This window comes from Bos indicus, chromosome 1 (genome assembly GCF_029378745.1).
Source record: "Bos indicus isolate NIAB-ARS_2022 breed Sahiwal x Tharparkar chromosome 1, NIAB-ARS_B.indTharparkar_mat_pri_1.0, whole genome shotgun sequence".
NCBI lineage: Eukaryota > Metazoa > Chordata > Mammalia > Artiodactyla > Bovidae > Bos > Bos indicus.
Genome location: NC_091760.1, coordinates 57,845,724 through 57,871,977, shown reverse-complemented (window position 1 = coordinate 57,871,977; position 26,254 = coordinate 57,845,724). Strand labels below are relative to the sequence as shown.

The 26,254-nt window shown below is 38.6% G+C and overlaps 1 protein-coding gene across 5 annotated transcripts in view; it reads right to left on the bottom strand.

Annotated features, from left to right (window-relative positions):
- Positions 1-5,163: 5,163 nt before the first annotated feature.
- Positions 5,164-26,254, bottom strand: part of CD200 (CD200 molecule) — a 36,610-nt gene continuing 15,519 nt past the window's right edge. For 3 of the 5 annotated variants that reach the window (XM_019979544.2, XM_019979381.2, XM_070787742.1), the window contains one exon: positions 5,164-10,008. In XM_019979544.2, the coding sequence (XP_019835103.2) occupies positions 9,833-10,008 (176 nt within the window). In that variant the 3' untranslated portion in view covers positions 5,164-9,832. Of the gene's footprint in view, positions 10,009-19,149; positions 20,455-22,867; positions 26,228-26,254 lie in introns of those variants that run through there. The other 2 variants (XM_019979461.2, XR_011566221.1) reach the window with 2 other exon arrangements.

Genomic DNA, 26,254 nt, shown 5'->3' with positions numbered 1-26,254 from the left:
CAATGATTTATTTCTTAAATTTTGTGGGGTGGATTGCATTTTTAGTATATTACTCTTTATTCCTTATAAAGCCTTTCTTAATATCTTAGTTTTAAAATAAATAACAAATTTCATGAATTGAAGTAAAGCTCATTATTTTGTACCTTGACAAAATGTAGGTTCTGCAGGGTCAGGGAGGAATTGAAGCTGAAGCTGACAAGGAGTGAGCAGACAAACCCCCAGAAATCTTCCCATGGCGAGGATCTAGGATTATCATGGAGTCCATTCTGCTGGCATTTGGGAGGATTTTACTAACCAGCTCATTTCTCTATTTTTCTATCCATCATGAAGTTTTGTATTAAAAAAAGTCTTAATATACAGTTAAATATTTTTCTGAATGCCCCTTAGGATCCAAAACACTAATATGACTCTATGAAAGTTATTATGGAGCCCTTTAAACTGACTTTCTACTGCCATTGAACTCAGTACTGGGAAGTACAGTCTAGAGTAAGGAAACCATCCTTTCTCAACCTTTAAACCAGCTAGTTAGTGAACTAGATCTGAGTTCCATATCCAAATTTCCTATTGTTTGATCAGAGTTTGATTGAGTCAGCTATAGTCCATTAATCTGCTGGCACCTCATCTAGAAGCAATGATGAGGAAGCTCAGCATTGTCTTAAGGAATAAAAAACTACTCCAAACCTACATTGTTTCTAATCAATGACAAATTTATATGAATGTCAGGGATGCAGAAATTCTTGGCCTTTATTCCAAGATTGCTCAGAAGTCACCCTGGAAGAAAAATATCGTACCTTAATTGTTTACCCTTATTTAAAATTAGGCATGCAAACATACTTGAATGTTATTTTCTATTTAAATTTATAATCACCTACACATATTCTTAAAAATGGAATTCAGCTAACATGATAATGGTGAGAAACAACTTTTCTGAAAAGATCAGGAACAAAGCAAGAATGTCCCCTCTAACCACTCCTTTTAAAAATTTTACTGCAAGCCCTAGCTAATGCAGTAAGACAAAAAACAAACAAACAAAACAATATATATTGAGAAGAAAAAAATAAAACTGTCTTTTTTAGAAGATAGCATATGTGGGCAATCTGACAGAACTGGCAAAAATATTCCTGGGACTAAGAAGTGATCATTACTATGTTGCAGGATTCAAGATTCATTTGCAAAAGTTAATCACTTTCCTATATGCCAGTAATGAACAAGCAGAATTTGAAATTTTTTTAAAAATGCCATTTCCATTATTTCCTCCTAAAGTGAAATACTTACATATAAATATAACAAAATACATACAAGATCTATATGAGGAAAACTACAAAACTCTGATGACAGAGATAAAAGAACTAAATAAATGGAGAGATACTCCATGTACATGGATAGAGTCATTATTGTTAAGTTGATCTATAGATTCAGCATAATTCCAGTCAAAATTCCACTAAGTTATTTTGTAGATAGAAATGAATGGATTCTAAAGTTTATATATTCACTGGCAAAAGACCCAGAATGGTGAAGACAATATGGCAGAAGAACAAAGACCAACACTATCCAACTTCAAGACTTACTACAAAGCTACAGTAATCAATACACTGTGCAGTGGTAAAAGAATAGACAAATAGACCAATGGAGCAGAATAGAGATCCCCAAATTGGCCCCATAAATATATTCAAGTGGTCTTTGACTAAGGAGCATAGGCAACACAATAGAGCAAAGAATATAGACACAATCTTTCATCCTTCACAGAAATGAACTCAAAATGAATCTTGAACTTAAATATAAAATGGAAAGCTATAAAAACCCAAGAAGACAACATAGAAGAAAAATTCAGGTGATCATGAGTTTGGTGATGACTTTTCATATACAACACGAAAGGCATGGCCCTAAAGAAATAATTGATAAGCTGGTCTTCATTAAAATAAAAAATCTTCTGCTCTTCATAGAACACAGTCAAGAGAAAGAGAAAGCAAGCCACAGACTGAGAGAAAATATTTACCAAATGCCTTGCTAATAAAGGACTGTTACCCAAAATATAAGATGAGCTCTCAAAACTCAACAGTCAGACTATAAACAACCCAGTTCTTTAAAAATTCCAAAGATTTGGACTCTCAAAGACAACTCACCCAAGAGGATACACAGGTGGCAAATAAGCACCTTTATAAACAATGAGCTACCACTGTACACTTAATAGAATGGCCAGAAACCATACACAAACAACGCAAATGCTGGCAAAGACACAGAACAACAAGGGCTGTCATTCATTTCTGGTGGGAATGTAAAATGCTACAGCCTCTTTGATTTCCTAAAGGAAATCAGTCCTGAAAATTCATTGGAAGGACTGATGCTGAAGCTGAAGCTCCAATGCTTTGGCCACCTGGTGCAAAGAACTGACTCATTAGAAAAGATCCTCATGCTGGGAAAGATTGAAGGCAGGAGCAGAAGGGACAACAGAGGATGAGATGGTTGGGTAGCATCACCGACTCAGTGGGCATGAATTTGGGCAAACTCTGGGAGTTGGTAATGGACAGGGAAGCCTGGCTTGCTGCAGTCCATGGGGTCGCAGAGTCAGACACGAGTGAGCAACTGAACTGACTGACAGCCACTTTGAAAGACAGTTTGAAAGTTCCTTACAAAATTAAACATTCTGTTAACCATATGATCCAGCAGGGGCACTCATTCATGTTTACCCCAAGGAGCTGAAAACTTAAGTCCACACAGAAACTTGCACAAGGATGTTTATAGAAGCTCTATTTATAATTGACAAAACTTGGAAGCAACCGTGACGTCTTTGGTGAACGGAAAAACAAACAGGTCCTTCTAGATGATGGAATATCATGCAATGCTAGAAAGAAATGAGCTGCTGCTGCTGCTGCTGCTGAGTTGCTTCAGTCGTGTCTGACTCTGTGCAACCCCATAGACGGCAGCCCACCAGGCTCCCCCGTCCCTGGGATTCTCCAGGCAAGAACACTGGAGTGGGTTGCCATTTCCTTCTCCAGTGCATGAAAGTGAAAAGTGAAAGTGAAGTTGCTCAGTTGTGTCCGACTCTTAGCGACCCCATGGACTGTAGCCTACCAGGCTCCTCCATCCATGGGATTTTCCAGGCAAGAGTACTGGAGTGGGGTGCCAAAGAAATGAGCTATCAAGATACAAAAAGACACAGAAGACACTTAAATGTATGTTACTAAGTAAAAGAAGTCAATATGAAAAAGCAACACATTGTATGGTTTAAACTATATGACATTCTGGAAAAAGCAAATGTATGAAGAAACTAAAGGACCAGTGATTGCCAGGGGTTGAGGGGAAACAGGGATGAAATGGTTGAGTACATAGGATTTTTTGGGTGTGAAACTATTCTATATGATGTATACTATATATAGTGTATACAGGGCATTATACATCTATTGAAACCCATGGAAGGTACAGCACCAGTGAAGCCTAATGTGTAGTATGGACTTTGGGTGATAACGATGTTTCAGTGTAGATTCTTCAACTGTAACAGATGTACCACTCTAGTGCAGAATGTTGATAGTTAGGGAGGCTGTATCTGGGGAGCAGGCAAGAATGGGAAACCTCATACCTTCTGCTCAATTTTACTGTAAACCTAAAACCAAAGTCTGTTTTTTAAAAAACAACAACACTAAAATGTAAAATCTAGAGACATGGGTTTCTTCCCTGGGTCAGGAAGATCCCCTGGAGAAGGAAATGGCAACCTACTCCAGTATTCTTGCCTGGGAAATCCCATGGACAGAGGAGCCTGGCGGGCTATAGTCCATGGGGTCGCAAAGAATTGGACATGACTGAGCAACTAACACTTTTTCACGAGACACTAGTATGAAGGGAAAAAAAAAAAAGACTGTGTACACAGAGTCCATCTGTCCCTTTAAAAAGATTTGCTTTATGAGTTTTCCAGAAAGCTGCCTGTTCCTCTTTTGAGTCCCTAAGGATGATCATAGGGACTTTCTTGTGCAAAAGATGGAAAAAAATACCAAGGGTCTTCTCTGTCCCTTGGATGAACTAAAGCAGAAAATGCTGAAGAGGCCATTGAAAATCTTTCACATTGAAACGTGAAAGAGGGTTTCACATTTCCTGTTTTCCACTTAGGCATCCACTCATATTCTCTGAGTGACTCTTATATAAAGATACTGTTCTGGACACTGAAAATATAGGAGTGGACAAAACAGAAAGTTCACACTTGATGTAGAGAAAACAGCAAATACAGACAAAAACCCTAATCTGTTAACCAACAGATGCCTGCCAGCAGCCAAGCTCCATGTGGTTCAACCCTGGTGACTGAGAATTCATTGTAGAAGGGGTGGCAGGGGGAGGAGGTGGGGCTTCCAGGGTGGGCCAGCATCAGGATAGACCTCTGCCTGGTTTACATTTTATTCCATCTGAACATGTTTCTCCTGATCTGCTTCCTCCCATTCATGCTCTGACCCTGACCTCAGTGCAGATGGACATTCTCTGCCTATAAGGGGAAGAGGTCTGACTTGGTAGTGCCGCCTGCCAGGAAAGTCTACTAGGTTTAAAAGAGTGGGAAGGGGAAGGAGGGACAATTGAGCTCTATTTACTGAGTCACAGAACTGGCACCAGGCTCTGCTGAAAGAAGTACAAATCACATCCTTGTTTTCCAAAAAGGCGCTGCCCATCAAAACCCCATCAGGGAAAATAGTCTGGAAGAAGCCAGCCAGATTCATTTTTACCATAGCAAGTATGTGTATGTGCTTTGAAAGTGGGAAGCATATTGAAGAGGGTTTTTATTTTTTTCTTCTTAGCTGCCTCTTGCATAGTTTTTCCAATTAAGGGATTTTGGCATCTACCTTCCTCAGGATCCCTAATTCATTCTCTCTGCTCCATTGGGAGTGAAGTTCCATGGTCCTCTGTACACTGTTTCTCTCTCTAGCTCAACCTCTTTCTGTCCTGGCTTTCTCTCAGCCTCACTTTCATCAAAAAGATTTTTTTTTTTTTAAGATCCATCTCAGACTGACAACAGTTGGCTTCTTTTTTTGATCGCATAGAGGCTTTTGTGGACAGGAAACAGTACAGTAGCCTGTGTTATCACTGATGTTCTATCTACTACAGTTATAAACTGAAAACCTTGTTCTTCTTAAACTATTAAACACAATTGCAAAAATCTAGTAAATTAAGAATTTTAGATTGGAGTTAAGCACAGTATGTACTTTATTGTTAGATTAGCTTATACATTTCATGAACAAACAGTGCATAATCTTTCAGACACAACATACAAATTTATTATTTTATTTAAACATATAATTCAACAAATGGGTGTATAAAGCCATTAATTTGAATGTTTTTATATATTTGAACACATTTTAGAGACCTGGTTACTTACATTCCTATAAATATTTCCATCTATATTCACATTTCATATAGTGGATTTCCTTGTGAGCAGCTAAGAAAGCAGATATGCAAACCCCATAAACAAAACCTTCCTAAACAGATACACAACTATAGTAAACCTAATTATAACAAAAACTTATGCAGATGATCCTTGAATAACACAGGCTTGCCCTTCATGAGTCTATTTATATGTGGATTTTTTTCAGTAAATACACACTGTAATACTACATGGCTGGTTGAACCAAGGATATAGAACTGAAGATAAAGCGAGGTGGGGGAGGGGGTCAGCTCCCCTAATCTCCTTTTTGTTCAGTGGCCAACTATATATTTACATATGATTCTCATAAGCATTTCAAAATCTTAAAGCCTAATTTAGTAAACTTCTAATTTAGTAAATCAGATTATCTCAGGTATTGAAAATTGACTATAAATATAAATGGGTAAAATACTTTAAGTGTCTCAGTAAAAATCATTTGTCTACTATGTTCAGTTCAGTTGCTCAGTCGTGTCCAGCTGTTTGAGACCCCATGGACTACAGCACGCTAGGCTTCCCTGTCCATCACCAACTCCCAGAGCTTGTTCAAACTCATGTCCATTAAGTTGGTGATGCCATCCAAACATCTCATCCTCTGTCATCTCCTTCTCCTCCCGCCTTCAATCTTTCCCAGCATCAGGGTCTTTTCTGATGAGTCAGTTCTTTGCACCAGGTGGCCAAAGTATTGGAGCTTCAGCTTCAGCATCAGTCCTTCCAATGAATGTTCAGGACTGATTTCCTTTACTATTGACTGGTTGGATCTCCTTGAAGTCCAAGGGACTCTCAAGAGTAGAGAGTCCCTTCTCTCTTCTTCAACACCACAGTTCAAACACATAGTCTACTATGTTAGTTTCCTATATACATCTTTAATATAAGTACATGCAAAACAGTAAAATGATTTTTTAAACTTGATATATTTGCATTAAAGTAAAAATTTGCAGAAACAATGTCATATTTAGTTTTTCAGCATCCATGTGTTTATTTCTTGGTACAGTCCTAGGTTTGCAAATCATTTATTTAAGTAGAACAGAATCATGATTCGAGGCCCATCATAGTAGCTGAAATTATTTACTCAGAGTCCTTGATCAGACATTTTATACCATGGCTCAATTGATAAAGAATCTGCCTGCAACACTGGAGACACAGGTTTGATTCCTGGGTTGGAAAGATTCCCTGGAGAAGGAAATGGCAGCCCACTCCAGTATTCTTACCTAAAAAATCCCCATGGACTGAGGAGCCTGGCAGGCTACAGTCCATGGGGTTGCAAGAGTCAGACATGACTTAGCAACTAAACCACCACCACTATAGGTTTGGGGTTATTGGTCATTGGTCAAGGAATTAAAACCTGGAAGGTATAAACCAATACAAGTTCAGTTCAGTTCAGTCACTCAGTCATACCAAAAAAGATTCAATTCAGGTATACCGGGTAAGACTCTTCTCATGGCTTCTGCTATGTCATTGGAGAATCCACTGCATCAATTTCATGTATTTTGTAAGTCCTGGTCCTCTTTTCAGTATCACCCTTACCCAGATTTTATCATGTTTACTTATAACATTTTATCACGTGATTTAAATAAATGAATACTGTAACACATATCCAAATTTCAATCTCTCTGCTTCCTGATGGGAATAAATACAGTTGTGCAATATTGTATATTTTATTGCTTTAGCAACCACTATTATTTAAGTTGGGCAAGGCAAGAAATGAGGACATAAATGGAGTAAAGGTCAATGAAACTATGCACATCGGCTCCCTATAACTACTGTAGCAAAGTGCCACAGAGTGAATTGCTTATTTTCTCAAATTCTGGAGGTTAGCAATCCAAATTTCAGTCAGCAAGGCCATACTTTCTCTGACATCTGTAAGGAATAATCTTTGATGCCTCTTCTCCTCTAGCTTCTGGTGGTTTGCTAGCAATCTTTGGCATTCCATGACTTGCAGATGGATCACTCTAATCCTTTGTCTTCACATGAGGTTCTCCCTGTGTCTCTGTCTCTTCTTGGTGTTCTTTTTATAAGGACACTAGTCATATTAAATTAGAGGTACGGAGAAGGCAATGGCAAGCTACTCCAGTACTCTTGCCTAGAAAATCTCATGGATGGAGGAGCCTGGTAGGCTGCAGTCCATGGGGTCTCTAAGAGTCAAACACGACTGAGTGACTTCCCTTTCACTTTCACACAATGGAGAAGGCAATGGCAACCCACTCCAGTGTTCTTGCCTGGAGAACCCCAGGGATGGCAGAGCCTGGTGGGCTGCTGTCTATGGGGTCGGACAGAGTCAGACACGACTGAAGCGACTTAGCAGCAGCAGCAGCAGCAGCAGCAGCACACCCTACTTCAGCATGACCCTGTATTAACTAGTTGTATCTTCAATGACCCTATGTCCAAAGAAATTCACTTTCTGAAGGACCAGGGGTTAGGACTTTAACATACAAATTTTTCTTTGGAGGACACAGTTCTTTATATAACACCATGGTAGAACCAGTGGCTTGTAGATACTGGTCATGTGAAGCAGAGTCTCTCAACCCTGGCACTGTTGACAGTTGAACTGGATAATCCTTTGCTGTGGAGGGCTGTCTTGTGCCTTATATGATGTTTAGCAGAAAACCTCTACCTGCTAGATGCTGGTAACACTCTCCTAGCTGTGAGAACCATAAAAGTTTCCAGACATTTCCAATGTCTCCTGGGGGTTGGAGGGTAGAGGTCAAGTTGCCTCCATTGAAAACCACAGATAAAGGATAATTAATGTTGGACTACTTGAGAGGAAAAAGAAAAAACAGGAACAATAGGAGGCTGTCTTATGGCAGTGGGAAGTGTGAAATGGGAAAAGGAAGTCATGAAGGGTAGCAGTTTTGTGATAACAGAGATTAGGATGTGATCATAGGAGTGTGTGCCTTAAGTAGGAATGAGAACTAGGTTAGTAGAGGGGAAGAGGCCAGGGAATGAAAGAATCATCTATATACATATTGATATCATCAATCATTATGACAGAAGTAGTTTTGGAGACCAATGACTGAAACTAAAATCTTTAAGGAATGAAGGCTAGTTACTTGATAAAGGTAGTGATTATATACAAAAGAGGAGAGGTTCGTAAATTATCTGATGATTTGAGACTTAATGAAGGGGTTTTTAATGGAGCCAAAAAGGAAAGCGACTTGGAAGTGGCAACAAGGAGCAAAAACGATACCTCCCCTCATCACAGCACAGTCCAGGGATACAAGGAAAGCAAAACCAAGGCACAGGGCTTCAAGGAAATGCTGTTCTCAAAAGGGCACCAGGTTCAATAAGTGCAGAAGATAAAAAGAAGCTTTTAGAAAAAAAGGTTGAGGATATAGGGGAGTTTGCTGGTTATTAGCCATATGTTCCAGGGAACAGAGTTGAAGGCTTTCAGGAGTTGGTGATTGGTAGGAGGCATGGCCAGGAATGGGAATTCACAGAACCAGAATTTAAAGGTTAGGTACAGGAGGATGTGCTGGAAAGTTAAAAGAAAATATCAAGAGCACATAGCATTATAGATGATAATAGAAGAGAAATTTTAAAGAAAAGAGAATCTAATATGAGATCCTGTAAGAAGAGGTGAAAGATATTCATTGAACTTGATGTATGAGGGTCACCAGAGTCCTTCCAGAAAGGAAAAATTTGCTGACAATTTTAGAGGATGGTGGAGTTATCTCACCATCTACCCATGAAGCCCAGGTTAAAACTTCTACTGTTGCAGAAACCAGTAATTGAGCTCAGAGTGTTGGAGAACTCAGGATTATTACACCAGCGGGCCCAGAGGAGTTAACAGTCTAAACTCTGAGCCCCGAACAAAGGAGTTACAGAATTTTTATACACAGACAGGCATGATTAAGTGGGTTTGCAGGTTTGCAGGGGCTGGGCGATTGCAAAGAGGCAGGACAAGGGTGAGTGAGATAAGCTCCAGTTCCCAGCATTGTGAGTCCCCACTTTCCGAGACTTACGTGATCCAGACTTTGCAAGGAGCAAGCTGAGTTACAGAGGCAGAAAGAGCAGGAGGTTATGTAAAATTTTAACTTTTCCTCTTCACTATGTGGCTTCCAAAAAGTCATCTAATCAGTAATCTATGTGGGCTCAAATTTTTAATGTTAATTCTTTACTATCTCAAAAATAAGGAAAATTTTTTAGTGACTTTAAGGCTAACTGCAGGGCTTCCCAGGGAGCTCAGTGGTAAAGAAACCACTTGCAAGAGGTATGGGTTTGATCCCTGGGTCAGGAAGTTCCCCTGGAGAAGGAAATGGCAACCCACTCTAGTATTCTTGCCCAGAGAATTCCATGGACAGAGGAGACTGGCAGGGCTATACCATCCATGAGGTTGCAAAAGGGTTGGACCTGACTTAGTGGCTAAACAACAAGGCTAATTGCAATTATATGAGTTTTGTGTCCTCAGGTAGGCTCATGGCCCAAAATAAGAGGTCATCAGAAAATAAAGAAGAAAGCTTGTAAGAAAGTCTGTTCCTCTACAAGTGTAGAAAGCATCAGATGAATCAGCTTTAGGGAGATGATTGCATAGTTACGACGTCTGCCAGATATTCCCAGTCTATTTTCCAAGCATGAGCAACATTGACTTCCTCTGGCCATAGAAACGAATCTTCCTGTTTGGAAACAGAGATAAAGGACAATGATCTGAATAAAAGCTGGATATTCCTGAGAAGTGATTCCAGAAAACTGTAGTGAGAAACATGTAAATCTGACTCCCAGTTCCATTCAGTGGACTCTCTTCCTCCCGACCCTTCACTTGCTGAACCATTAGTCGAATTGCCAGAGGCTAAGAATTTTATAACCCTGGCCTTGATACTTTTGAGCAATTCCAACACTTATGAAGTTCATTCTTTTACTTTCTCCAAGTTGGTTCTACCTCTCTTCTTGGGATTTTTGTATTCTTTTCCTGGAGCTGCTATCACAAATTACCATGAATTCTGTAGCTTAAAACAACATAAATTGATTCTCTTGCAGTTCTGGATGCTAAAAGTCCAAAAGCAAGTTTGCCCACAGGGCTACACTCCCTCCAAAGCATTTGTGGGCTATATGTTATTTATCTCTTCTAGCTTTTGGTGGTCCCAGGCATTCCTGGGCTTATCATCACATTACTCTGGTCTCTGCTTCCATGGTCACATGGCCTTCTCTTCCCTTCTATACATATGTCTTATGAAGATACTTTTCATTAGATTTAGGGCATGCTGAGATAATCCAGGATGATCTCATCTCAAGGTCCTTATCTGAAATAACACTGGCACAGACTTATTTTCCAAATAATATCACATTCTTAGGTTCTAGGGACATGATGTGAACCTCATTATCTTACAGAAGAGTGAAGTGGACTCTTTCAGAACACCAAAGGCTGGATTTAGGTAGTAATTCCTGGAGAATTTCTCTGAGTTTTGATCAAAGTGAAGTGAAGTGAAGTCGCTCAGTCATGTCCAACTCTTTGTGACCCCATGGACTGTAGCCTATCAGGCTTCTCCATCCATGGGATTTTCCAGGCAAGAGTACTGGAGTGGGGTGCCATTGCCTTCTCCATTACATCAAAAATTTATATCACATCATGCTTTTTTTTCCATGTAGTTATGTCTAGTTTTGCCAGTTTCTAATTGGAAAAATTACTTAGTCTTCCCAAACCTCCAGGATTTTTGTTGTAGTTGTTATTGTTGTTTTTGTGGTGGTTGTTGTCAAATAGAATAGTGATACCCTTTCATAAGGTCATTGTGAGTATTAAATGACATAATATATGAACATTAATCAGCACTATGCCTGGCAAAATATCACACAACTCAATGTTAAGTATTATTATTATTCTTTTATAGTACTTTGAAGTTTTTAATGTGCAACCAGTGATTCTCTGATTTAATACTATAATCCCACAGTTGGGTAAGTATTATGTCAGGAGACCTAGTCTTAGCAAGATACTACCACAACATTAGTTTAAATATTGATTTTTACTTGTCCCTTCTCTTCCCCAAAGTGACTTGAAGAAGTTTCAAAATATATATACTTAAAAAGTAAATTGGGAAAATCAACCAACTGAAAGGTAAGTATTCATATCAACCATGATGATAAATTCAAATTCCATCATTTGAGTGTCATAGTTGGCTCTTACAGGAATATTAGCAGTGGCTCTGGCTCTGATGGATGGCAAAATAATGGGTTAATTATTTTTTATGTCTCTCCTTCCCCTGTTTTTACTCTTCTGTACTTTATAATTTTCTATAATTAATATGTCTTTATTATTTTTATAAACAGAAAGAAGTTCTTAATTGAACTTCTTGATAGTCAAGGAAAGAGGGCACATATATAGTAAAATCAGAAGGGAGGGAGTGTGTAATTTCCTTTGGGAAAATCAGTTTTTCTAGTATTGTACTTTTAACTCAGCATCATTTCTCAGCAAATACATTGACAATGCCCACAGATGCTTCTTGCCGCATTGATCAAAAAAAACAGAAGGCGTACATGATTCTGTAATGGACTAAGATTATGCAGTCCCTAGACAATCACTCCTAAAGATCACTGTGAAGAGAGCCCAAGAGTAAGTGAGAAAAGTGGGTCTGGTTCATTGGTACTGAGTCTGAAAATGTGCCCAGGGGTGGCTATAACAGTTTGGAGTATCTGGGGATGATAAGTATGTGTTTAAAATTTTGCAATAATATTGTGTGTAGTATAATTCCAGAGATGATGAAGTACCTGGTCTAGATGGATGGCCTTTAGCCTGTAGCCACTTTAAAAGCTGGAACATTATAGTCATTGAGGGAAGCTCTAGTCATTAGAAGATTAAAAGCAGACCACTTGAGATTATATTTCCATTGATAAAGATCTAGAGTAATTCAGTGTTGTTGATTGAGGAAGATTTTATTTGGAAAATAGATGAGAATTCAGCAGAGATGAATAAACTGTGAAAATACAGGTGATGATATTATTCTTGTTCAGAGGAAAGTCTTCCCTTAAGTAGCCCATTACTAGCAAAGTTGGAATCCAATTCTTTTTAAAATTTGATTTATGAGTTTTGCAAACATATACAAAAGTAGAGAGAAGAGTATGAATAATCTCAATTTCAACAGTTTATCTACATATGGCCAATCTTATTCCCTATCATCCATATCCAAGATATGATTACATATGTAATGATGTGGAATCAAAATATAAAATTGAATTATAATAAGTACATTTATAAATTTTATTTCCAATTCATGACATCATGAATTTTCATAAGTTATTTTAAATACATGCAGGAAGGTTTATTTTGTCTATCTTTTTTTTTTAATTTTATTTTATTTTTAAACTTTACAATATTGTATTAGTTTTGCCAAATATCGAAATGAATCCGCCACAGGTATACATGTGTTCCCCATCCTGAACCCTCCTCCCTCCTCCCTCCACATACCATCCCTCTGGGTCGTCCCAGTGCACCAGCCCCAAGCATCCAGTATCGTGCATCGAACCTGGACTGGTGACTCGTTTCATACATGATAGTATACATGTTTCAATGCCATTCTCCCAAATCTCCCCACCCTCTCCCTCTCCCACAGAGTCCATAAGACTGATCTATACATCAGTGTCTCTTTTGCTGTCTCGTACACAGGGTTATTGTTACCATCTTTCTAAATTCCATATATATGCGTTAGTATACTGTATTGGTGTTTTTCTTTCTGGCTTACTTCACTCTGTATAATAGGTTCCAGTTTCATCCACCTCATTAGAACTGATTCAAATGTATTCTTTTTAATGGCTGAGTAATACTCCATTGTGTATATGTACCACAGCTTTCTTATCCATTCATCTGCTGATGGGCATCTAGGTTGCTTCCATGTCCTGGCTATTATAAACAGTGCTGCGATGAACACTGGGGTACACGTGTCTCTTTCCCTTCTGGTTTCCAGTTTTAAATTTCTCCAGGAAAAGAATTATTCCCATGCTTTCCTCGGCAACTATTTCTCAGGACCCAGGACAGCTGGATGGTTGAAACAGCTCTTAGTAAATGCTACCCACTGAAAGATACATGGTGCTGTTCTGATCACCATAAATATAACTAGCAGAATATGGATCAAATAGCAAAGATAAACGCAGCATTTCTAACAGCTCTATGGTTAGAAAACTATACATAGTTTGTGGGTACAAAAGCCAATTATCACAACTGCATCTAATGACATCATCCCCTTTATTCCATCTCTTTGTTCAAGAAAACAAGTCAAACACAAATCCCAAACTTGTGAAATCACTTGTTTTCTTTCTCTTCATCTTTTTACCATTTTTGTAATGTTCTCTCTCAATATGTTTTGCTTTTGAAAATTGATGCCTGGAAATTCATTCAAGTCTGACTTTATGTGTTAGTTTTACATGTGATTCTTGGGGCCTTTTTAATTTTTATTTTAAACCTGATATATCTCAAAAATTGCCCCTCCTTAACCAAGAATTTGCTTGCTTGCCCTCCCTGTCTCTTTGTCTGTCTCTCTCTCTTATCAACATTCACCTCCAAAATTACCTTAGCTGAAAATAATCAAAATTCCTCTAGTCAGGGGAAAAATTTTTCCAGAATTTAAGCATCAGGTCAAAACTACATATTATCTATCAAACCAGATGTTTACCTATTCACTGCCAAAGAAGCTGGAGGAACATCAAACACCAGTAATGGGAATAGCTTTGAATCTCATGCAGAGGGAGGCGATGCAGGAAAGTTTGGGTTTCCAGTAAGCTCTGTGAGCCAGCAAATATCTTTAAACTTAGGAAATGGTTGTTCTTGGCTAAGCAGATCGCCTCAGGCTGTGTAAGAACCTTTTGTCTGTAATTACAGAAGGAGTTCCAGCTCCGGGTTCTTTCAGGTGTCCCAGTAAAGGAGTGAAACTTAATGATTTTAGTGAATCAGGTGGAATTCTGAGGCCTGTTTCCTTATCTCTAAAAGCTCTTTTAATTCTGACTTTCCATGATTGTCACACAGTTTCTTTCAATGCCTTTTGGCATGCATCAGGAAATGTCAGCTTACCCAGGGCATGTCAGTCAGTTCTTGAGGTCTCAGGAATGGTTGCTGACCTTTGTCAGCAAGATGGTGGCTACTCATGACGCTCTGGGGATAGGAGCCTGTCCAATCAAATACAACTTGGTAGGCCTGGAGTTCCCTTGATGAATACATTCTTTCTTTCCAAGGGATTTGTAGATTAAAGTTAGCTCTAAGACAAAGTAGAGAAAAGCACCTCCTTCTCCCAAGTGGTTCCAGCCAAGCTTGGGCAGCTGCAAAACTAGCTGTGTCTCTTGGCAACTCACTGGGACAAGGGAAAAGGGAGATAAAATTCTAAGCCATCTTTGAGCTGTAGGCTGTATTTCATGAACACTGGCCTGGGCCAATGCTACCCACCCCTAACGATATCAATGGGTTTCCACCCAACTGGTCACTGTTTCTGAAATTTTAGTGCTTCCTGACGTTTCTTAACTAGAAACCACATGGTTTATTAATCAATATACTACTTAAAAGCACTTAATTAAAGCCATTGATATTTACAATATTACAATAAGAAGGGAAACCAAGGTGAATACAAGTTTAGGGGATTATTACATACAAAGCTAAATAGCAACAGCAGATCCAGAATCACATGGTATCTGAAGTGCATCATCAGGGCAGCTAGGCTTCACTGACTTTTGCCCTTGAATTACAAAGTGAAAGCTACTTTCAGGAAAACACAACTTGCTCTTTGAGTTCCAGGTCTTTGATTTGAGCACTCCCCTCTCTAGGCTCACATGATTTAGGTGAAAAGCATCTAAATATCTGTTGAATTCTCTGGAACCTTTCAAATCCTAGAAAGGTCTTTCCATTATGGCATAATATCAAATCTGGTAAAGTAACATAATTCTATGGAGAGCTTTCAGGCATATCAATTTTTGCATCCTTTTTAAGTGTCGGAGGGCTCTCTGCCATCTCTGATGGCAGATGGTGGCTGTTAATACTCTGGAACAAAGTGGCAAAACTGTATTCAGAAAGCTGATGCCCAGTAGAAAAGATTTTAACTTTTGTGGGGTTTTATTCTTTTGGGTTTTGTTTTGTTTTAATAGAGTGCCAACATGATCAAGGGCTGGGAGGGCTTTCTCCCTGGCTTACAGAAAACCACCTTCTTACTGACCAGATTCACTTTGCCTGAACCGCAACAAGTCAAAATGCTAAGACACTGACTTTTGTGTGTTCTGTTCTTTTGGTCATATCCTCAGCACAAAGAAAGGCCATGTCATCCTGGATTAGGATCCCTGCTTATTTTGAAACAAAGCCCAATAGGTTTTCTCTCTGTTCAGCCTGCTTCTACTGCCAGCACTCCTATTTCCACCTCACCCCCGCATCCACTTCCAGAGAAGGGTGGAGCTGACTGTGAGAAAGAACTAGGAGCAACTGAAGATATGAGACCTGTGGTGTTTCAGTGTGGATTTTGAGGTCACAGAGCAGACATGCTTCAGCAGTAAGCTTGCACATGTTGAGAGCTATACTCCTTCTCACTTGAGCCTTTACAGATACCCAGTAAGACAAACTTGGTGCACTCCCAATTTATAGTTGAGGACATGTAAATTCAGAGATATTAAGTCAAAGATCATACATTGCTGAATATCAGGGATGAAATCTAAACACCATTCTTTTGGTTCTAAATCCATTATACTTGTCTCTATGCTTCATGACCATCAATTTCTAAAAGTCCTCTTCTATTCTCTAGTTCAATCGTATTCTCTCATAGGGCAGGAGGGATGCTCCAGTGCAAAGTTGTTTAAACTACTCCTCCCTCCCTCCCCTAATGTATTGTCACAAAATTGATTTGCTCAAGAAATATTCCTTGGCTGCTTATACTAAGTGCTAGGGAAAAGCAAGCCAACAGATTAAAACCTCTGCCCTCATGAAGCTTATGATCTATTGGAAGGTGACAGATAATAAACAAAATAAATGAGTAAAGCAGATAGCATGCTAGATAGTGATGGATGCAAGGGAGAAAAATGAAGCAGAAGAGGGAGAGAGAAAGGGTTTGTTGGGGAAGAGGCTTATGTGGCCACCTTCAGGAAGAACATTCTAGGCAGAGAGAAGAGTTAAGTGCCAAGGTTTTCTAGTGGAAATCTGTCTAAATATTGGTGAAATAGCAAGAAAAGGGTGGTGTGGCTGGCAGAGTATAAACAGGAGAAAGAGCAGTAGAAGGTGATTTTAGAGTATCAGGGAGCCCAGTCATGAAGGACCATAAAGCCCATGTAAAGACTTTGGCTTCTTCTCTAAATAAGATGGGAAGCACTTGGAGATTTTGTGCAGAAGAATGACAAGATCTGTCTTGACCTATATTTTAAGACAGATATGAGAATAGTCTGAAAGGGGAAGAAAGCAGAAGCAGGGAGATTAGTAAAGCTATGTCAATATATATACTACCATGTGTAAAATAGCTAGCTAGTGGGAAGCTGTTGTATAGCACAGGGAACCAGCTCAGTGCTCTAGGATGACTGAGAGGGGTGGGATGTGGGGGGAGAGGGGTTGGGAAGGAGGCTTGAGAGAGAGGGGATATATGTATACTTATGGCTGAGTCACATTGTGGTACAACAGAAACCAATACAACAAAGCAGTTATCCTCCAATTAAAATAAAATTTTAATTTAAAAAAAATAAATTTTAAAAAAAGGGGAAAAAAAGCTATTAATATGTCAACAGTCTCTGAAAATGAGAATGACACTTTGGGCCAGGTGGTAAGATTAGACGCAAGCGTTAGATTCTAAGTAAAGAGCAAATAGGAATATACTGACAAATAGGATATCGGATGAACGAAAGTATAAGTGGAGGGAAGAGAGAGGGCACTGGGCAGGAAGTCTGGGATTCTGAGTTGGAGCTTTAGTCCCATCTTATGTCCATACGGTCACAAAGAATTGGACATGATTTAGTGACTGGACAGCAATAACATGTCTTCTGTGTTACCCAAAGAAAGTCACTGAAAAACTTAGGGCCTCATTTTTCACACTTATAAAAATGGGCTTGAAAACCTTCTCCACCTCACAAGGTTCAAATGTATATGATGTCTATGCAAGAGCTGGCTTGCTTACAACTGAATCACAGTGCTGTGTGACCTTATCCAAATTCATTAGCCTAAGTGACTGTGGTGAGGAGACTGAAGTCAAATCTGGAGCATTTTGAGAGCAAATGAAAAAAAAAAAAATTACAGGTGTCAGGAATTACTTTAGGAAGCTTTATTTTTAGAAAGTTAAATCTCTTTCTCGATGAGCTAAATAACCATAGAAGAAAGTTGGTCCAAGAAAACTCTTTTAACCAAAGCCTCATAGTCCCTGGCCATCATGTGGTTTTTGTATTTTTTTGTATTCTTTGAATGTGTATGTGTGAAATGTTACCTAGTTGGTAGTTAAAAAGTTCCAAGCCCTCCCCCCACATTCTCATCTTGAAGTTTAGTTCTATTTAAGCACAGAAAACTTCTTTTACTTTCCCTTATCTCTGAGCTTATTTACCATCACCCTGGAAAGTTCATAAATTTTTACTGCCAAGAAAAATTTTTGATTGAGTTATTCTAAGTGACTCAAATGTTTACAACTTTCCCAACCTTGATTAAATATACAAAGCCCAAACTGTCTTTTTCTAATTCACAAATTCAGAAAAAGCTCTCCTAATTGAAAGGGTCAGGATGAGTTAAGGGGGACCTGATGAGCCCCTCCCAAGAGCAAGAGGACAGCATTCACAGGTTCTCCACTCAATCTGCCTTCTCGGAATCAGGCACTCTGAGCTATGCCTTCCACCACCTCTCTTCACTCTCTATGACCCTCCCAAGTCTTTACCATCAAAGTCTATCAATTCTAAGTCCAAGTCTCTCAATATCCTCCAAAGTAACTGATTAGCCATTTAATACATCAATTTAATTATTAGGAAGAAGGGTTAGGCCAAGGCTTCTTTGCAGGGGAATTCCCAGAAAGGTAATGGCCTAAATAAAATTTTGGTGGAATGCTTAGGCACTGTGAAGATAGCTATTTCATAAAGGAGTGCCTTTGGGCACTCATGAAATCTCATAAGATGGTCTCCTTCTTTGCCTATCCTTTAAGTGAGCAGTCCTTAAAATTGCCCTTGAGACCATTTCAGGGGCTCCACAAAGTCAAAACTACGGTCATAATCACACCAATTCCTTATTTTCAATTCTCTTACAAATGTGTTGTGGAGCCTTCCAGAAATTACCTGATGTATAATGTTACTATCAGTCTGATGACCCAATGAAATGTATGTTTGTAGGTTTTTGTTTTTAAAATGTATTGGTTTTAATATCAAATATGGTAAATATCAACAGACATAATTTGCTATATAAGAAAGCTCTTTGGGGTCCTCAATGATGTTTTTACATGTGTTAAGGGGCCCTGAGACCTTTAAATGTTTGGAGCTACTGCTTTAAGTTACAAGATCTGATCTGGCAACTGAGATGCCAGAATATAGCAAAATCAGAAGCAGGATATTAAGTCCTACCAAATTCAAAGCTGTGTGAGCTAATTCATTTGAAAAGGTTAGTATCTAAAAGTAAAATCAAAACAGCATATATAAGGAAGTGCTCCAAAACTGACCGGGTTGTATCACCAACATGAAGGAGCTCTCACTGGTCAGAAAAGGACATCTGACTTGTGATGTTGTGAGAAATCAGAAATGTCAACAGCATCTTTTAGAAGACTAAGAGAGAGGGGGGAGGGCTTCACACACAGAGGGAAAATATAAGTATTATCATTAATGTCCACATTTTCCACATTCCCCAAGAGAATATCATGAACCAAATAGTTAGACACTTTTAATTATTTAGTATATTAATACAAATATATGAAATAATACATAATTAAATAACATACGAAAAGTTTACTAAATATATAAATATTCAATACAACAATAAAGACAACTTAAGTTTTAGTTCCTAAGTCACTGGATACAGACAAGAAAGCAAAAGATACTGAAAAAGTCACCAGCTTGGTCCAATGATGATTTAGAGTTCAAAACTGTTCCACTAGTTAAACAATATGTTTATGACAAAGGAATTTGTACAGCCATACATGCTTCCTCTGCTATTGTGATAAGTTACTTTATAAGAAAAAAAGTTGGGGGAGGCAAAGCATTTGAATTAACTGACTGCTATTCATAAAACTTTCTAAACACCTCTTTTCATAATATATTTCATTACACTAGGTTGAATTTAGAATGATTAAAATAGGGCTGGGTCATATTATGAGACAAATGGATGAGAAATGCATGCTTTTTAAAAAATGCAAGCTGCTGTCTAAGACTAACAATATTTTAGTCTGCTATAAAAACAGATAAGCCAAGTTAAGGTTGCCAATGTTACTTCACAATAAATTGAGTTCCACTTCCATTGTGGTAAATATCACAGAAGTACGTGAAGAAGAGCAGTGAAACTGAGACTTCTAGAAAGACCAGTTAATAGCAAAAACAATAAGCAGGCAGTAGACAAGATACCCAGTGATGAGGAAATAGACTTATGGACCAAAGAAAGGAAGAAGAGATGGCATGTCCACAGAAAGGCAAAAGGCAGTCTCAGAAAAGTTCTTTGGTCCCTACCTTCCTGTATTCTTCTTTCATTTCTTTTCTCTTTATCCTTTTTTTTTTTTTTTTCCCTGGAATTGCATCTGTTTTTAGAGCAGAATGGAAAATTATTTGGTCCAACTTCTTAACTTTCTGGATGCGAATGTGAAAGTTCATTGAGATATGATTAACACAGGGTTACCACCAGTTGGAGTCAAAGTCAACCTCCGAGTGGTGGCTCCTGGCTCCAAGTCCAGTATCCTTTCAACGGCACAACACTGCATCGTTTTACAAAACCAAGTCCTACAACAGACCTGAGACGTAAAATGACTTCCTCTGGGAACTCACAGAAGCACTGGGTGGCCTACATGGCAGTGGAAAGTCTTGAAATTCTTAGGCCTTTGACTCCCTTTTTTTTTTTTTTTTTTTTTTGCTCTTTTAGGTTCCTTGGAGAATGATCCTCTTTCTTCTGCTTGCCTCCTGAGTCAGATTCAAGTAGACCAGGAAATAACTGTTAGGTTCTGTGTGACTCCTCTAGGGCTCTGGGTAAAAGAAAGATCAAGATATGAACTTTGAAAATCTATAATTTCTATTCTAATAGATTTTCAGAAGATAGATAATAGAAGGATCAATAAACACAGAATTCTCCAGTGAATGTTTCATCAGCAAAGAGGAGGAAGTAGATACCGCTGACTCAGTGTGCTGTGAGGCACTGTGACTCTCTTTAAAAGGATATGAGTAGTTCTAGGAAATAATAGCTTACCATTCTTAAGCAATGGAGAAGGAAATGGCAACCCACCCAGTATTCTTGCCTGGAGAATGCTTGGACAGAGGACCCTGGTGGCCTGCCATCTATGGGGTCGCACAGAGTCGGACACAACTGAAGCGACTTAGCATGCATTCTTAAGCAAGATTGTACTTGCTTAATAATACATGTAAGACTACAAGTAAAAGAGCAGGCTCAAGAATTCCAAATGATCCACATGTATTTTATTTATAAGACCTTGAGCTTTGTTTCCTGTGGATACTCACTTATTGGACATCAAGGTGGGAACGGTCACAAACTAGACAGATGGAGGCCCTTACAAGACTATTAGCTTTCTAGCCCTTAAACTGGGAGAATGTGGGCCTCCCTACAAGGCAGGCAAACAGTGAAGTGAAAGGTCTGGGATTTTATCTTGGCTCCTTTAATCTTACTTTCTCTGTAATCTTAAGTAATTCTTTACCAGAACCCGAAGTTTTGCATGTTTTAACTGTGTCATCATTTCTAATACCAGTGATCTGTTCCATGGTGAAAGACATAGAGCAGCTCAGGCAAGAATGCCCAGACTTTCAGGTCTGTTAACTACCTACTTTATGACTGGATTTTGTTATGACATTTTGATATGATGGGTGGCATTGGTATATTCACGCGTAAAATTTTATAGACAGATAGCCTTGTGATGCAAGATTTCTCCCAGCAGTTCTAACCTAGATTGTTCAATAATAACTACTTCACACTTTTCTCATTTAAAGCATCCCTTCTTCTGCTTGAAACTATAATTACACTGGGATGGGCTGAGAGTTACCACTCAGCCAGCCTTCATCTGGGAAGCTTAAGTACAATTATTAGTAAAGCAAAGATTTTTATTTTTTTTGGAAACATGTATCTTTTATATTATTCTTCCAATTAATCTCCAATTTCAGCATCACCAATTATTTACTGAGTACTGCTGTTATTTGATAGAGTTCTAAGCTTAAAACATGAGAAAATGACTTGATTTTACCCAGGATATAATGTTTCGCTAACATTGCCATTATCATCATTGCAGAGAACCCATTTATAAGATTAGGTTATTGTGAAGCAAAGTGGGAAAAATCAAAGTAAGTATATAGATATGAGTTTAAATAAATCACTTTTACCTGACATAGTTAGATATTTTGAAGAAAAATGAAGTTCGGAATATGCATTTCACATGATTGTCTAAGTCTTCTATTGGTTTCCAATTCAACCATGACCCAAACAATAGAAGACTGCTACTGACAATAAAAATTTCTAAAAATTAGGTGATTATCCATGATAATATGCCCCAAAGTGAAGTTGTTTCTGAGAAGCTTGTAATCATTGGTGGTTTGGCTAATGAGAAATAAAAGATTATTCTTAACCTCAAACTTAATGTTTTTGTAGTATATGTAAGGGGCAAATTTATGACATCAACTGGGTTTTAATAGAAAAAAATTATCAAGAAATTTCCCTAGGAAATTTTAATTTCTTTTCACTTTCTATTTAGTAATACAGTACTGATTCATAAAAGAAAAAAAAAACATTCTTTGAAAACCTATTAATCTATTATCATATTGTTGTAGTCCCATGAGAAATAACTGTGATGATCTCACTAGGAATGGTACAAACAGAAACTGCCTCTAACTCATCAAACCTTCCTCAGAGAACATTTTAACTGTTGGAAAAAACCTAACGTAACACTCTCTGGCATTACACCAAATCACAGGAAAAGAGGCCTGACTATGAGAATAACATCTGTCATTAGAGATTACCCCTCTGTCTACAACCTGTAAATTTGCTTATGTTTTTGTGAGCAATAAATCAGTGATTTTAATCTACAATAAATACTTTTGGTCATTTATCTAACAAAGATTTGAACTTAATAGACTTTTCTTACCAGATTTGTCTTACTACTAGCAGCTCCATGCAGATGATTCTTTGTCTACTCATATTTAATAAGCTCAAAAACTAATTCACCTCTACTTTTTCTTTCCCCACAAACTGATCACACACACTCACTCACTCTCAGTTCCCCCTCTCCACTTCCATTTCTATTCACATGATCATTTTTTCAGGTCACTGAGGCCCAGAATCTTGGGGTCATTTTGACTGATCATGTTTCCCTGTCCATCCAAAAGTTTTATGTTTCAGAAGATAATAGAAAGAAAAAGAGAGGAGAAAAAAACACAAAGTAAGGGTAAAGAAAGATATTTTATAATAACCTAAATGGGAAAATAATTTGAAAAAGAATAGATATATGTATAACTGAATCACTTTATATGTACACCTGAAACTAACACATTGTAAATCAACTATAATCCAATATAAAATAAAAATTAAAGATGACAAGCAAATATAGTAGGACTATTCACTTTCATCACAATTTGACAATCAAAATTTTTTACTTAAAGAAATTTTAAAAAGTCACTATATTTGATGATTTTCTTCCTTTTCTTCCAAATTTTTGGATTACTTAAGTTTTGGTCTTCAGTTCAGTCGCTCAGTTGTGTCCGACTATTCGCGACCCCATGAATCACAGCACTCCAGGCCTCCCTGTCCACCACCAACTCCTGGAGTTCACTCAGACTCACGTCCATTGAGTCGGTGATGCCATCCAGCCATCTCATCCTCTGTCGTCCCCTTCTCCTCCGGCCCCCAATCCCTCCCAGCATCAGATTCTTTTCCAATGAGTCAACTCTTCGCATGAGATAGCCAAAGTACTGGAGTTTCAGCTTTAGCATCAGTCCCTCCAAAGAAATCCCAGGGCTGATCTCCTTCAGAACGGACTGGTTGGATCTCCTTGTAGTCCAAGGGACTCTCAAGAATCTTTTCCAACACCACAGTTCAAAAGCATCAATTCTTTGGTGCTCAGCCTTCTTCACAGTCCAACTCTCATCCATACATGACCACAGGAAAAACCATAGCCTTGACTAGACGGACTTTTGTTGGCAAAGTAATGTCTCTGCTTTTCAATATGCTATCTAGGTTGGTCATAACTTTCCTTCCAAGGAGTAAGCATCTTTTAATTTCATGGCTGCAGTCATCATCTGCAAACCAGTATTTTCTCAGCCTTGAGAGTTTGTCTCTAGCATAGCTGACACTTGATTTTACTAGCTATTTAAGTATATGGGACCAAATAACCTTAAGCTAACTCTCTTCACTTCAGCAACTGAATAAGGCATTGAACAATTATATTTCCTAGAAAATAAGAGACCTAATACACTAAGGACAATTATTTTGCAAATGTCCCTTTCTAGTGAAATTTACCTTGGGCTTGAATGGACTGTATTATAAGATTCTTGTTCAAGGGGACATTTTAAAGTGAATTTGAACATGTCATACTTTTCTGCTTATATATTTACAGAAGTATAGAGCAATATCAGCAAACACAGGTTGAAATACACACAATTAACAACTGTGCCTTTCAAGTCAGGAAACTATAACTGGAAGAATATTCCAGCAGAGGTCAGAAGACCAGGATTCTAATTTTAGGCCTGCTGTTAACTGTATTAGGGGAAGGAAGTCAACTGTTTTTAACCAGAAAAGCAAAATGTTTGGAAAAAGTAGAGTCAACTGGCTTTCCACCTTTGACATTTTGCACAGAGCTAAGGGCTTCCCAGGTGGCTCAGTGCTAAAGAATTCATCTGCCAATGCAGAAGCCTCAGGAGACTGGATTCGATCCCTGATTTCTGGGTTGGGAAGATCCCCAGGGGAAAGAAATGGTAATCTACTCCACTATTCTTGCCAGGATAATCCCCTAGACAGAGGAGCCTGGCAGGCTACAGTCCATGGGGTCACAAAGAGTCGGACAGAGCTGAGTGACTGAGCACAAGGAGGTCTAAGGGCTTAAATTTATGTGCAAGATTATCTGATTTGCAATCTCCTGTCCCCTACAGAACAAATTCTTTTATCCACACCTGCAAAAGGTCATTGATGCTGGTGATTTGTTGTTTTTCTTACAAAATCACATGAATTCATCTAGTGTTTATATAAGGCTTATGCAAAATTAAATGTTCAAAAAGCTTAGAACATGAAAGATATTACTCTATGAGACAGAAAGAGAGGAAAAAAGGTAGCACATAAGTGATATTTTTAATAGAAATATAAATAACACTCAAAGTGAACATTTTCCCTCCCCTTTCTGTCAGTCATGTGAGCAGGAGAAAACTCCCACAGCACCACTTCATCCTAGAAAATTCCCAGTACATACAACATAAACTGCACCTTTTCATTAGCTTTAATAAATTATGCAGTGTCTTCAGAAACCAAAGAAATTTAATTCTTCCCCTATGGCTGACTCCTCTTGTTTGACAGTGTCTCTTGTTTTCTATTCTTCCATAATGTTTAGATTCAGCATCTATGAGGTACTGAATTTGCAGTTTAAAAAGTGGAATAGAAAAAATCCCTTTGAAAATCTACCCTTCCATTCAGTCATTCATTCTTTTAGTAAACATTTAGTGAGTATACATAAGACACTGTGATAGATGTTATAGCAGATGGAAAGAAATTAACAATGTATAAGGGCAGGATGAGATGATAAACTTATTATCCCCTGTGTAAGTCCTAGAGTGTCTGAGCCATAGTGAGTATATAACATAGAAAGCACTACTCAGTTGGTGATCACATTGGACAAGTTCACAGTCCCTTCAGTGGGATAGCTGACCTGTTGTTCAGTTGCTCAGTCATGTCTGACTCTTTGTGACCCCTTGGACTGCAGCACACCAGGATTCCCTATCCTTCATTGTCTCCTGGAGTTTGCCCAAACTCATATCCATTAAGTCAGTGATGCCAACCAACCATCTCATTCTCTGTTGTCCCCGTCCCTTGCCCTCGATCTTTCCCAGCATCAGGTTCTTTTCCAATGAGCTGACTCTTCACATCAGATGGCCAAAATATTGGGTCTTCAGCTTCAGCATCAGTCCTTCCAATGAATATTCAGGGTTGATTTCCTTTAGGATTGCCTGGATTGATCTCCTTGCAATTCAAGGGACTCTCAAGTGTTTTCTCCAGCACCACAGTTTGAAAGCATCAATTCTTTGGTGCTCAGCCTTTTTTATGGTCCAAATCTCACATCCATACATGACTACTAGAAAAACCATAACTTTGACTACACAGACCTTTGTCAGCAAAGTGATGTCTCTGCTTTTTAATATGATGTCAAGGTTCATCATATTTTTTCTTCCAAGGAACAAGTGTCTTTTAATTTCATGGTTATCATGCCTTATTTAGGACTTCCCTGGTGGCTCAGATGGTAAAGAATCTGCTTGCAATGCAGGAGACCCAGGTTCAATCCCTGGGTTGGGAAGATGCCCTGGAGAAGGAAATGGCAACCCACTCTAGCATTCTTGCCTGGAGAATCCCACGGACAAAGGAGCCTGCTGCTGCTGCTGCTAAGTTGCTTCAGTCGTGTCTGACTCTGTGCAACTCCCATAGATGGCAGCCCACCAGGCTCCACCATCCTTGGGATTCTCCAGGCAAGAACACTGGAGTGGGTTGCCATTTCCTTCTCCAATGCATGAAAGTGAAAAGTGAAAGAAGTCGCTCAGTCATATCTGACTCTTCGCGACCCCAGGGACTGC